Source organism: Bombina bombina, chromosome 12 (genome assembly GCF_027579735.1).
Source record: "Bombina bombina isolate aBomBom1 chromosome 12, aBomBom1.pri, whole genome shotgun sequence".
NCBI lineage: Eukaryota > Metazoa > Chordata > Amphibia > Anura > Bombinatoridae > Bombina > Bombina bombina.
The window spans coordinates 127,756,619-127,771,497 of record NC_069510.1 but is presented as its reverse complement, the minus strand read 5'-3'; the positions used below and the strand labels follow the sequence as shown (position 1 = coordinate 127,771,497).

The window sequence follows — 14,879 nt, the reverse complement described above, 5'->3', positions numbered from 1 at the left end:
TAACCCACTGGGAGTGTAATTTCCTCTACTGGCTGTGTTAACACAGCTTGGCCTTTAGTCCAAAAACTTTCAGGATGGGTGTGGATACCACAGGCTAAATAAACTATTTCAAATTCCAATATAAAGATAAAGGAAATACTTGTAAACAATTTAATACACTCCAGCAGGTAAAGTGGATCATTGGGAACAAATAAAAGGGGAGAACATTTTTGAGTAAACTGTCCCTTTAATACTCAGGCTGTAATAATTGACAAAAGTCTGCAAAGGATTGTTCATCTGTCTGTGTATCAAAAATGGCTCTCCAGCTATAATCTACCGCAGAGGTTTATAAAACAAAAGGAGTTCTTATCAAATAATGGGTCAGTCAGGGCACCAGTACTGAATTTTTGGATTACGTTTAATTTTCTATATATTAAATGGATATCAAAGTCATAATTCTATGTTTGTCATTAAGAGCATATCATTTTAAACAACGTTTTGATTGACTTACTCTTTGTAGCCTTTCTTTAAGAGCAGAACAATGTAAGCTCAGAAGCGTCCGTGTATAATTGTAGCAGTATTTGGAATTGCTAAAAACACTGCTGCACAAACTGGAGTCTATGGGGCCCCTGATGCCCCTGTTTCCGCGTGAGCCTCCAGGCTCGCCGGAAACAGCAGTTAAAGGGACATGAAACCCAAAAAAATTATTTTATGATTCAGATAGAGAATACAATTTTAAACAACTTTCTAATTTACTTCTATTATCTAATCTGTCACTACTAGTTTCTAACTGAACAAATGGGTGAGCCAATCACATTCAATATATATATGCAGTCACCAATCAACAGCTAGAACCTAGGTTCTCTGCTGCTCGTGAACTTGCCTAGATAAACCTTTCAGCAAATGATAAGAAGAGAAGGAAGCAAACTAAATAATAGAAGCAAATTGCAAAGTTGTTAGGAATTGTATTCTCTATCTGAATCATGAAATACATTTTTTGGGTTTCATGTCCCTTTAAGAAGCAGCGGTCTTAAGACCGCTGCTTCTTAACTGGTCCGCCTGCTCTGAGGCTGCGGACATCAATCCACTCAATCCTATACAATCAGGCTGATTGACACCCCTCACTAGTGGCCGATTGGCAGCAAATCTGCAGGGGGCGGTATTGCACAAGCAGTTCACCAGAACTGCTTGTGCAATGTTAAATACAGACAGCGTATGCTCTCGGCATTCATCGATGTCTGTCGGACATGATCCGCTGAGCGGATCATGTCGGACAGACCGATGATAAATCGGCCCCTAAATAGGTATGTTTAGCGCTGCGGAATCTGTTGGCGCTCTACAAATAACTGATAATAAGAATAATAACCCCTAAACCCAAAAGGACGTATATATAAGTCATGCAGTACTTTGCCTATTGTACACGAAGCTCCAGCAGTCTCGGCTGTAAAATTACAGCTGGAGTTCCTGAGCTCCAAGCATCTGCCTGCATATGGAACAGGAACACGATTGGCATGGGTAGTAAAGGCGTTATCTATCTTTTTAAACAATAACAATTTTAGTGTTTACTGTCTCTTTAAGTGCTTATTTTGGACTGATGATGTTGGACTCAAACTTTATATCTTAAAATATCTTGCTGTTCAAAATGGTACAAAAAGTTTGAAATGTAAGCGCTCAGAAAACATTAATCAAATTAATACAATTAAAAAAGTTAAAGGAATAGGAAAGTCAAAATGAAACGTGCATAATTCAGATAGAGCATGTCATTTTAAGACATTTTTAAATTCACTTCCATTTTTCAAATGTGCTTTGTTCTCTTGGTATCCCTTGTTGAAAAATAATATGCACGTATCATACACTAGTGAGAGCTAACTGCTGATTGATGCCTGTGTTCTGGTAAGAGGGTGAACTTTGGAAAACAGCGAACCATGTCACTTCCTGTGACGTTACATCAGCTCTTTCACAAATGTTGGCCGTAATGCGCATGCGTGCCAGCGTCATCACATACATAGCCGCATACGTCACTGCTACAATGTGCTGTGAAATTCCGGGACCCTTTCTACAGCGCATGCGTGGGATTTTGTATCACAAATGGTGCGCTCATGGAAAGCTGTTTCTTCGGCTCATCTGCAATATTCGGAACTCCGCCCCCCACTGCAACTACTCCTATTACTACTAATACTCTAAAGCTCAGTCTCCGTGCTCGTGCATGAGAAACAGCCCCCCGGTTATCGCCACTGCTTCTTCTGCTGATCCAATGCAGCTTTTAACAGGCTCCCTTCAATGTCATTGTGTTTCAAGTGGCGATAGCCGCGGGGCGGGGGAGCTGTTTCTCATGCACGAGCCCGGAGACTGAGCTTTAGAGTGTTAGTAGTAATGGGAGTAGTTGCAGTGGGGGGTGGAGTTACGAATATTGCTGAGGAGACGAAGAAACAGCTTTCCATGAGCGCACCATTTGTGATACAAAATCCCACGCATGCGCTCTAGAAAGGGTCCTGGAATTTCACAGCACTAAATATTGTAGCAGTGACGTATGCGGCCAGGTATGTGATGACGCTGGCACGCATGCGCATTAAGGCCAAAATTTGTGAAACAGCTGATGTAACGTCACAGGAAGTGACATGGTTCGCTGTTTTTCAAAGTTCGCCCTATTACCAGAACACCTGCACACATTTGTCTGTTGTGATTGGCTAACTAGATGTGTTCATCTAGCTGCCAGTAGTGCATTGCTGTCCTTTCAGCAAAGGATAACAAGAAAATTAAGCAAATTTGATTGGAAAGTTGTTTAAAATTGTATGTTCTATCTGAATCATGAAAGAAGAAATTGGGGTTTTCTATCCCTTTAATTAAGATTAAATAAGTTGTTAAAATATTGTAGGCACAGTCATGCGAAACTTCATGCAAGCAACTCAAGCGAGTTTGTAGAGAGCTATCAAACAATGTATATCAGCAAAATATCTAAACAAATAAATGAATACAGATTTTACTTATAGTTCATCTAAATGATCTAATGCTCAGACTCAGTACGTAACTATACAGGAAAGTCAGTGCCACAAACACCACATACCTGGGACTGCTTCAGCTGCAATAACTGTAACACTTCCTGCTTCTTTCTATAATCCTTAGCGCGGGCATCGGTAAATACGTAGATGAAAGAACCTGGATGAGAGACTTCCAACGCCATCTTTATAGCTCCCACGCTCATCTCTGGGCAATCCCCACCACCCTGTAAATGAGAAGAAAATATTTAGAAGCTATACACAAATGATTAGTTTAATTACTAGATGTAGTATTTTATAATGTGGAGCAGTTGACACCTACCCTTTAAAAGCCTGTCTGTAGATGTGTAAGCATTTGCTAACAGAAAGCAGTACATATATGAAATAACAATTCAGCTACACTGGTAAGAAAGAATACAGTAAAGGAATATCAGAAGCCCTAAAGATTGATTAAAGGGGCATGAATGTATTTAAATGTATGTCTATTAACAAACTGACCTTGTTCTATTTGTATCCTTTATTTAAAAGCATATCTAGGTAGGCACATGCTAAAAGTGAACAAGGCTTCCATAAAGTGCTCCTGTGCCTACCTAGGTATGCTCTTCAACAAAGGATACCAAGAGAAAAAATAAATTTGATAATAGAAGTAAATTGGAAACTTCTTAAAAAGTGCATATTCTGTCTGAATTATGAAAGTTACATTGTGACTTTAATGTCCTCTTAAAGGGACACTAAACCCAATTTTTTTTTTTTCATGATTCAGATAGAGCAGCAATTTCAAACAACTTTCTAATTTACTCCTAATATCAATTTTTCTGCGTTCTCTTGCTATCTTTATTTGAAAAAGCAGGACTCTAAGCTTAGGAGCCGGCTCATTTTTAGTTCAGCACCTGGGTACCACTAAATGTAGCCACCAATCAGCAAGCGCTACCCATGGCGCTGAACCAAAAATGGTCTGGCTCCTAAGCTTAGATTCCTGCTTTTTGAAATAAAGATAGCAAAAGAATGAAGAAAATGTGATAATAGGGGGCCTATTTATTATAGTGCGAGTGGACATGATCCGATATTGCGGATCATGTTCGCTGCACATTGATAAATGCCAAGGGGGTGTCAATCAACCCGATCGTATTCGATCGGGTTGATTTCTGGCGATGTCTGTCCGCCGGAAACAGACAGGTTCTGTTTCCGGCGAGCCTCACGGAGCTTAAAAAATATTGCTTAAAATTACTGCTCTATCGGAATCATGAAAGAAAAAAAATGGGTTTAGTGTCCCTTTAAAGAAAACCTATATTTTTAATAATGAAATGGGATGTCTGTTTTTTATCTACTAATTAAAACTATTTCCTGTTATCTGTTTGCCCTTCCTGCTGTCATTACAAAAAGAGATCTAATATTTCCAAAGCCATTTCTAAACGCTGTCTCCATTAACTCATTCATGTAAGGCAAGAGAAAGTATGGAAGGCTCATGAATACGCCAATGTGTTTTATTAACGCTGTCTCCATTAACTCATTCATGTAAGGCAAGAGAAAGTATGGAAGGCTCATGAATACGCCAATGTGTTTTATTAACGCTGTCTCCATTAACTCATTCATGTAAGGCAAGAGAAAGTATGGAAGGCTCATGAATACGCCAATGTGTTCCAACAACAATGATCTTTATTTTGACAGCTGGCTGACTCTCTTACTGCTGTGAAACATGGGCATTTAACTTCTTGGCTGCCAAAGACAGGAATGTGCTGCAGTCCAGCGGTATTTTGCCACCGGATGTATATTTATCTCAAACAGTACCTGAACATAGAGTTCCTTCAGTTCATCCTGGAACTTTTCAGGATCCGTTGTGATGGTGACCGGTCCGATCTCTGAAAGTGAGCAGAGAGGGAAGTGAGTTTAAAATGACATAAATCACAGTAACCTATCACACCTGTACTTTCTAACCTTTCCTGGTATTAACCAAGGAATTCATATTTTTTAGCAATTACCCAAGCACTCTGATAAGTCAATTTCAACACAAGACCTGGGTGTTTACAGGGGCCTATTTAACAGTGCGGATCAGGTCCGACAGACCTCGCTGAATGCGGAGAGCAATACGCTCTCCGTATTCAGCATTGCACTAGCAGCTCTTGTGAACTGCTGGTGCAACGCCGCCCCCTGCAGATTCGCTGCCAATTGGCCGCCAGCAGGGGGGTGTCAATCAACCCGATCGTACTCGATTGGGTTGAATTGCGGCGATGTCTGTCCACCTGTTCAGAGCAGGCGGACAGGTTATGGAGCAGCGGTCTTTAGACTGCAGGCTCGCCAGAAACACGGGCCCTCGAGCTCCATACGGAGCTTGATAAATGGGCCCCATAGGGGCCAATTTATCAATGCCTGTCCGACATGATACGCTGTAGTGTATCATGTCCGACAGACATCGCTGAATGCAGGCAGCATACACTGTCGGCATTTAACATTGCACAAGCAGTTCACCAAAACTGCTTGTGAAATGCCGCTCCCTGCAGATTCACGGACAATCGGCCGTTAGCAGGGGGTGTCAATCCGCCCGATCGTATAGGACCAGTTATGGAGAGGCGGCGGACCAGTTATGGAGCAGTGGTCTTAAGACAGCTGCTTCATAACTGCTGTTTCCGGCGAGCCAAACAGGGGTATTAAGCTCCAATCGGAGCTTGATAATTCGGCTCCATACTGTGGAATAGACGCTCACTGGCTGAGAAACGGAATTTTGTTAGAATACAGAAACAAACCCTAGACGTATAAAAACATAATTTATGCTTACCTGATAAATTTATTTCTCTTGTGGTGTATCCAGTCCACGGATCATCCATTACTTGTGGGATATTCTCCTTCCCAACAGGAAGTTGCAAGAGGATCACCCACAGCAGAGCTGTTATATAGCTCCTCCCCTCACTACCATATCCAGTCATTCGACCGAAAACAAGCAGAGAAAGGAGAAACCACAGGGTGCAGTGGTGACTGTAGTTTAAATTTAAAAATTACCTGCCTTAAAATGACAGGGCGGGCCGTGGACTGGATACACCACAAGAGAAATACATTTATCAGGTAAGCATAAATTATGTTTTCTCTTGTAAGGTGTATCCAGTCCACGGATCATCCATTACTTGTGGGATACCAATACCAAAGCTAAAGTACACGGATGAAGGGAGGGACAAGGCAGGTACTTAAACGGAAGGTACCACTGCCTGTAAAACCTTTCTCCCAAAAATAGCCTCCGAAGAAGCAAAAGTATCAAATTTGTAGAATTTTGAAAAAGTATGAAGTGAAGACCAAGTCGCCGCCTTGCAAATCTGTTCAACAGAAGCCTCATTTTTAAAGGCCCATGTGGAAGCCACAGCTCTAGTAGAATGAGCTGTAATCCTTTCTGGAGGCTGCTGGCCAGCAGTCTCATAGGCTAAGCGTATTATACTCCTTAGCCAAAAAGAAAGAGAGGTTGCCGAAGCCTTTTGACCTCTCCTCTGTCCAGAGTAGACAACAAACAAAGCAGATGTTTGACAAAAATCTTTAGTAGCTTGTAAGTAAAACTTTAAAGCACAAACCACGTCCAGATTGTGTAATAGACGTTCTTTCTTTGAAAAAGGATTAGGACACAAAGACGGAACAACAATCTCTTGATTGATATTCTTATTAGATACCACCTTAGGTAAAAACCCAGGCTTGGTACGCAGAACTACCTTATCTGCATGGAAGATCAGATAAGGAGAATCACATTGTAAGGCAGATAACTCGGAAACTATACAAAAAATCAGTGAGGGACTGACAAAAGGGTACAAATATAGCACTCTATGAACGTTATTATTAATGCAAAAAATTAGGAAATTAAAATATAACTTTTACTAGATCAAGTTAAAAACAGGGGATTGACAGACATAATAAAAAGTATAAATTTGGATCCACCACTTTTTAACCAGATACTGTCACTGCTGGTTAATAGAGACAAACACCTTTGTTAGGTATATGTGAGTCTCTTGTAAATCAAATGACAAGATTATCTCTTGGCATATTACTCATATAAGGTGACAATACTCCTGATTCAAGGTAGGTTTGGAGGCCACTGATAAATTACAGTGAATTAAGCTATCACAAGTAAAAGGTCAGATAGGCTGTTGGTGGTTATCCATAAACATCTAGGTGGTTTGCACTGAAATATCTTTACCTATGGTTGTAAGGAGTTGTGAACTCAGATATTAAATTACCTGTTAATACCGTTTAATGAAATATTACTCCTAAGTATCTATGTTCATAAGGGTAAGTATTGTGCTGCCCACACTAATATAGAGAGTGGGATACCTCACACATACTGATTTTTACCTGTTAATACCGTTAATATCTGACACACTCCTAATTTTTACCTGTTAATACCGTAAAGATGGGTACTAGATTTATCTAAAGTATTTGGTAGAAAGTCTGTTACCTTATAGGTGTCACTAAAATATTGTGAATTAAGGTAAGTCTGACTCTATTACCCACTCTGTTTTATGAATAACTTGGATACTGTATATACTTGGCCTAGCCTAGATCAACACCTATATTACCTATGAGTAAGCAGGGTTTGTGGTATACCTAGTGTAGCTCGATCAGCTTACAGCTTGCCTATGGTTGTAAGGAGTTGTGAACTCAGATATTAAATTACCTGTTAATACCGTTAATAAAATATTGCTGCCTGAGTATCAATGTTCTTAAGAATAAGTATTGTGCTACCCACGTTAATATAGAAAGTGGGATATCTCACACATAACTGATTTTTACCTGTTAATACCGTAAATATCTGACACACTCCTAATTTTTACCTGTTAATACCGTAAAGATAAGTACTGTTTTTTCTAAAGTATTTGGTAAAAAGTCCGTTACCTAATAGATATCGCTAGAATATTGTGAATTAAGGTAAATCTGACTCTGTTACCAGCTATATTTTGTAAATAACTTGAGTACTATGTATACTAGGCCTGGCCTGGATCAATACCTATATTACCTATGAGTAAGCAAGGTTTTTGGTATACCTAGTGTAGCTCGATCAGCTTAGACTAGACACCGCTATTGCGGCCGAAACTATTTTAATACCATTTTATATTGTCATTTGAGAAAGAATGGAGGATCAACAAATTGATTTAAAAACAACAATTAGGGGAGAACAGGGGGACGCCACTGACGCGTTTCGCCGTGGTGGCTGTATCAAAGGGCAGTCTCACTCTGTTTGCGTGAGATTTAAATACCCTTAGGTGTTGGCGGATTGGCTGTTAGAAACAGCATTATTTGTAATCATTGATTGGATTGGTCATAATCGAGGGTGTGTGACTTAAGATGCGTGTTGATTGGTCTATTTGCCTCAGCTCTTTTTCTGTATTTGTCTCGATAATGTTGTTATCTGCATATATTCAACAATGTTATTTGGTTGGCATCACAGTCTTATTGTGTCTCTTATATGATAATGTTGATGTCATTCATTTATTTGTATATAGTTGTATACTTGTTAACTGATCGTGATCGTAGCCTTTCTGTTATTGGGTACCGCATCTGTCAATCATAGTGACTTGACTTGCGAGAGCAGAGACACGGATGTTGATTGGCCTGAATGCGCTCTCTATCTTGCATTCATATCAGGTTATTCAGATTTACGTCATCCTGTTTCGTGACTCGGCTTTTCTACGCCCATCTCATGTTATTGGGTGACGGATCTGTCTGTCAATGTCATTCTGTGTCTCCGCCGTTTTTGCACTCTCCCATCATATTTGTAAATATGATAAACGGAATGATCGTAACAAGTTGTATCATATATACAATAGATGTTATACTTGACTTGTATCTTGTGCCAATTTCAAATTTGCATTTGGTAGTTATCAATGATATTTATGTTATCCAATGTCATATTTGATTTAAAATGTGCTGTTAGTTCATTCTTTGGATCTTTCTGCGTACCGGGCTATTTTATGTTTAGGGGAATCTCTATCTTATAATAATAATAATAATGTTTAATGCCTAGATTAAATAGGTGCACAAAATAATAAAAGTGAGACAAATGGTGAAAAAGAATAAAAGGTGAAAAGACGGTGTGTTATAAGTGAATGTCATCAAATAATAATGATGAGTGGAGTGATGTCAATAAAAGTTGATATGTTGGTGCTACTTTAATAATAATTCAAATTTGAAAATAATGAATATTGTGTGCCTTATGGGTGTGTGAAAGATAAATAAATAATTTAGTTGAAGAAAAAAGGGTTGTATAAAAATGATCGTTATACATAGCAAAAAATGCTGATGGTGTTGTGACCATATAAGTGTGATCGGTGAATAGGAGCAGTGTAGACTGAAATATTAGTGTGATGAAATTTAGTGTAATATTTGACACTTAAAAGTGCTTGAAAAATGAATTTATAAAAATAGAGTCCATATCCTAGAATATGTATATATTGCAGAAAAGTATATGGAATTCCATATCCATATTTCCATGTGAATCTTTTTGAGTTACATATAGTCTTATCCATGTGTAGGATAATGAATCCAGCATTGGATATATTTTATTAATAACTCTCCTTGTCGTTCAGAGATAATTCGTTAGAATGTTAACTACAGATGCTATTTTATCGTTTTATTTGATACTTTTATTTAGGAAGAAATACATAGTAGTTGTTATTTTCATTGAGACCATGTGGATTGACAGAGTTGAGCAAGTAAATCCACTTGCACTCTGCCTGAAGTAATGCATCTTCTAAGTCTCCTCCTCTGATTCCTAATGATATTTTTTCTAAGCCAAAAAAGGATAGATGTTCAGTATTTGAATCATGTTTGTGCAGAAAATGTTTGGCTATCTGGGTGATCTTTTTGCCTCTTTGGAGGTCTGATTCAGCATTTCTTATATTACACATGTGTTCGCCTACCCTCTTTTTGAGTAGGCGTGAGGTCATACCTACGTAGTTTAATTTGCAACTACATTGTAGTACGTATATCACACTCGCAGTGGTGCATGTGATATGTTGTTTGATGTGGTGTACTTTCCCAAATCTGTCTTTGATTTGGTCAATCTGAAAAGTATTGGGGCAATACGTGCAGTTTCGGCATGGATAATTTCCAGGGTATGAGATTTTAGCCTTTTTCCTTACAAAATGACTCTGGACTAGTCTATCCTTCAGGTTCCTAGATCGCCGGTAGCAGATAGAAATTCTATCTCCAAGGCTTTCACCCAAATCCGGAACATTCTGAAGAATATACCACGATTTTTGTATAATCTGTGTTACATCCTGAATTTGTGAGTTGAATGTGGTTATTAATCTGGTTTTGTTATCCTTCGTTTTAGATTTGGGAAATAAGAGATCTTGTCTTGGAGTGTGTAAGGCTCTATATTTGGCTTTTTTCAGGCTTCTATTACTGTAGCCTCGTGCTTTCAATCTGGTTTCCAATTCTTTTGCTCTTATTTTGAATATTGAGTCTGAGGAACAATTTCTACGTGTTCTTAGAAATTCGCCTACTGGCAGGGATCTGAGTGTGCTTTGGGTATGGGCACTGCTATGATGTAAAATTGAGTTTGTTGCAGTTTGTTTACGGAATAGATCAGTTATCAGATTGCCATTTTCGTCTTTGGTTATTTTTAGATCCAAAAAGTTCACCTCTGTTTGACTACATTCGTATGTTAATTTGACGTTGATGTTATTATCATTGAGTTTAATCAGGAACTCATCCAGATCTGGTTTGGATCCTTCCCAGATGAACAGGATATCGTCAATGTAGCGAATCCAGAGTGGTATTTGTTCCATTTGAATAGCATTGGCATCTGAAAAAACTGTCTCCTTCTCCCACCATCCTAAAAATAAATTAGCATATGTGGGTGCACAAGCTGTGCCCATGGCGGTTCCTCGTATTTGTAAATAATAGCGATCATTAAATACAAAGAAATTGTGATTTAATATGAATTTGACCAAATCGAGGATAAAGATGTTATGTTCATGAGATTCAGTGGAGTCTAGATCAAGAAAATGTTTTACTGCCTTTATCCCTAGATCATGATGAATACTCGTGTATAGAGACTCAACGTCAGCTGTAATTAGCCATGTTTCTCTGGCTACTTGAATCCCTTCCAATCGTTGTAGTACCTCTGTTGTATCTCTTACATACGAGGGTAGTTCTTCTACAAAAGATCTCAGTCTTTTGTCCACATATATGCTGGCTTTTTCAGTTAGACATCCATTGCCGGACACAATGGGTCGGCCTGGCGGATTGGTTATGTTTTTGTGTATTTTGGGGATTAGATATAGCGTTGAGATTCTAGGGTTTTTCACTTGCAGGAATTTAAATTCTTTATTGTTGATGATATGGTTATCCTTGGCTATTTCAATCAAGGTATCATACTGTCTTTTGTATGTTGCTGACGGATTGAATATTAGTTTCTTGTAACAGTTAGCATCATTAAGCTGTTTATTTGCCTCACATAGATACAGTTCAATCGGCCAGATAACAATGTTTCCACCTTTATCCGATCCTTTTATTAATACATCATCCCAACCTTCGATTTCTTTTAGTGCTTGTTGTTCTTGTAATGAGATATTGGTACCTTTATTTTTGATAGTAAGTAAATTAATCTCATTACAGACTATTTGGTTGAAAGTTTGTATATTATGAAATTGGGAAATATTGGGTATGTATTGCGATTTATTTTGAATCAGATCACGCCACTTTCGATTGGTTTCTAGGTCATCACTCTCTTTTAAAAGATCTTCCAAGTCTTGTAGACTTTGTAATTCTTCTTTTGACCATTCTGTATTATCAGTATTATTTTTCATGTTATGGATCTTTTTGAGCATTAGTTTTCTAACAAATAGATGAATATCTTTTGTTAGTGAGAATTTGTCAAGTTTATTATTTGGACAAAAAGATAACCCTTTAGCTAATACAGAGGAATGATGTTCTGATAAGATATGATCTGAGAGATTGATTATGTTTAGTTGTTCAGTCTGATATGGGAGAATGGGCTCACTGTTCTTTTTCTCTGTTTGGCACCCCTGGTTTCCCTTCTGTGATGTTCCTGGGGTTTTCGTTTGGCCCTTGTTCTTGCCTCTCCCCCTCCTGGTGTGTCTGTTTCTGATCCTGAACTGTGACCTAAAAAACTAGAATGAGTGCGTGGTGGAATGCTTATACTTGTTGTTGGGGCTACATTATTGGAGTTATCAGAGTTTGATGCTTCTGATTCCTCTCCATCTGTATCAGATATATCAGTCTGTATAATGTTGCTGGAAGTTTTGTTGTTCTTAAAGAAACCCTTTTGTCTCCATCTATATACCTTTTGATTGGCGAAGTCAGTACTACAACGATTGGAAGGGATTCAAGTAGCCAGAGAAACATGGCTAATTACAGCTGACGTTGAGTCTCTATACACGAGTATTCATCATGATCTAGGGATAAAGGCAGTAAAACATTTTCTTGATCTAGACTCCACTGAATCTCATGAACATAACATCTTTATCCTCGATTTGGTCAAATTCATATTAAATCACAATTTCTTTGTATTTAATGATCGCTATTATTTACAAATACGAGGAACCGCCATGGGCACAGCTTGTGCACCCACATATGCTAATTTATTTTTAGGATGGTGGGAGAAGGAGACAGTTTTTTCAGATGCCAATGCTATTCAAATGGAACAAATACCACTCTGGATTCGCTACATTGACGATATCCTGTTCATCAGGGAAGGATCCAAACCAGATCTGGATGAGTTCCTGATTAAACTCAATGATAATAACATCAACGTCAAATTAACATACGAATGTAGTCAAACAGAGGTGAACTTTTTGGATCTAAAAATAACCAAAGACGAAAATGGCAATCTGATAACTGATCTATTCCGTAAACAAACTGCAACAAACTCAATTTTACATCATAGCAGTGCCCATACCCAAAGCACACTCAGATCCCTGCCAGTAGGCGAATTTCTAAGAACACGTAGAAATTGTTCCTCAGACTCAATATTCAAAATAAGAGCAAAAGAATTGGAAACCAGATTGAAAGCACGAGGCTACAGTAATAGAAGCCTGAAAAAAGCCAAATATAGAGCCTTACACACTCCAAGACAAGATCTCTTATTTCCCAAATCTAAAACGAAGGATAACAAAACCAGATTAATAACCACATTCAACTCACAAATTCAGGATGTAACACAGATTATACAAAAATCGTGGTATATTCTTCAGAATGTTCCGGATTTGAGTGAAAGCCTTGGAGATAGAATTTCTATCTGCTACCGGCGATCTAGGAACCTGAAGGATAGACTAGTCCAGAGTCATTTTGTAAGGAAAAAGGCTAAAATCTCATACCCTGGAAATTATCCATGCCGAAACTGCACGTATTGCCCCAATACTTTTCAGATTGACCAAATCAAAGACAGATTTGGGAAAGTACACCACATCAAACAACATATCACATGCACCACTGCGAGTGTGATATACGTACTACAATGTAGTTGCAAATTAAACTACGTAGGTATGACCTCACGCCTACTCAAAAAGAGGGTAGGCGAACACATGTGTAATATAAGAAATGCTGAATCAGACCTCCAAAGAGGCAAAAAGATCACCCAGATAGCCAAACATTTTCTGCACAAACATGATTCAAATACTGAACATCTATCCTTTTTTGGCTTAGAAAAAATATCATTAGGAATCAGAGGAGGAGACTTAGAAGATGCATTACTTCAGGCAGAGTGCAAGTGGATTTACTTGCTCAACTCTGTCAATCCACATGGTCTCAATGAAAATAACAACTACTATGTATTTCTTCCTAAATAAAAGTATCAAATAAAACGATAAAATAGCATCTGTAGTTAACATTCTAACGAATTATCTCTGAACGACAAGGAGAGTTATTAATAAAATATATCCAATGCTGGATTCATTATCCTACACATGGATAAGACTATATGTAACTCAAAAAGATTCGCATGGAAATATGGATATGGAATTCCATATACTTTTCTGCAATATATACATATTCTAGGATATGGACTCTATTTTTATAAATTCATTTTTCAAGCACTTTTAAGTGTCAAATATTACACTAAATTTCATCACACTAATATTTCAGTCTACACTGCTCCTATTCACCGATCACACTTATATGGTCACAACACCATCAGCATTTTTTGCTATGTATAACGATCATTTTTATGCAACCCTTTTTTCTTCAACTAAATTATTTATTTATCTTTCACACACCCATAAGGCACACAATATTCAATATTTTCAAATTTGAATTATTATTAAAGTAGCACCAACATATCAACTTTTATTGACATCACTCCACTCATCATTATTATTTGATGACATTCACTTATAACACACCGTCTTTTCACCTTTTATTCTTTTTCACCATTTGTCTCACTTTTATTATTTTGTGCACCTATTTAATCTAGGCATTAAACATTATTATTATTATTATAAGATAGAGATTCCCCTAAACATAAAATAGCCCGGTACGCAGAAAGATCCAAAGAATGAACTAACAGCACATTTTAAATCAAATATGACATTGGATAACATAAATATCATTGATAACTACCAAATGCAAATTTGAAATTGGCACAAGATACAAGTCAAGTATAACATCTATTGTATATATGATACAACTTGTTACGATCATTCCGTTTATCATATTTACAAATATGATGGGAGAGTGCAAAAACGGCGGAGACACAGAATGACATTGACAGACAGATCCGTCACCCAATAACATGAGATGGGCGTAGAAAAGCCGAGTCACGAAACAGGATGACATAAATCTGAATAACCTGATATGAATGCAAGATAGAGAGCGCATTCAGGCCAATCAACATCCGTGTCTCTGCTCTCGCAAGTCAAGTCACTATGATTGACAGATGCGGTACCCAATAACAGAAAGGCTACGATCACG

General features: G+C 38.0%; 1 protein-coding gene across 1 annotated transcript in view; it reads right to left on the bottom strand.

Annotated features, from left to right (window-relative positions):
* The window catches only part of HMCN2 (hemicentin 2), a 542,629-nt gene that overhangs the window by 414,337 nt on the left and 113,413 nt on the right, over positions 1 to 14,879 (bottom strand). The window contains exons 3-5 of the mRNA XM_053695481.1: positions 10,993 to 11,805; positions 10,603 to 10,782; positions 3,044 to 3,219 (exon numbers count right to left, since the gene is read on the bottom strand). Of these exons, the coding sequence (XP_053551456.1) occupies positions 3,044 to 3,219; positions 10,603 to 10,782; positions 10,993 to 11,805 (1,169 nt within the window). The remainder of the gene's footprint in view (positions 1 to 3,043; positions 3,220 to 10,602; positions 10,783 to 10,992; positions 11,806 to 14,879) is intronic.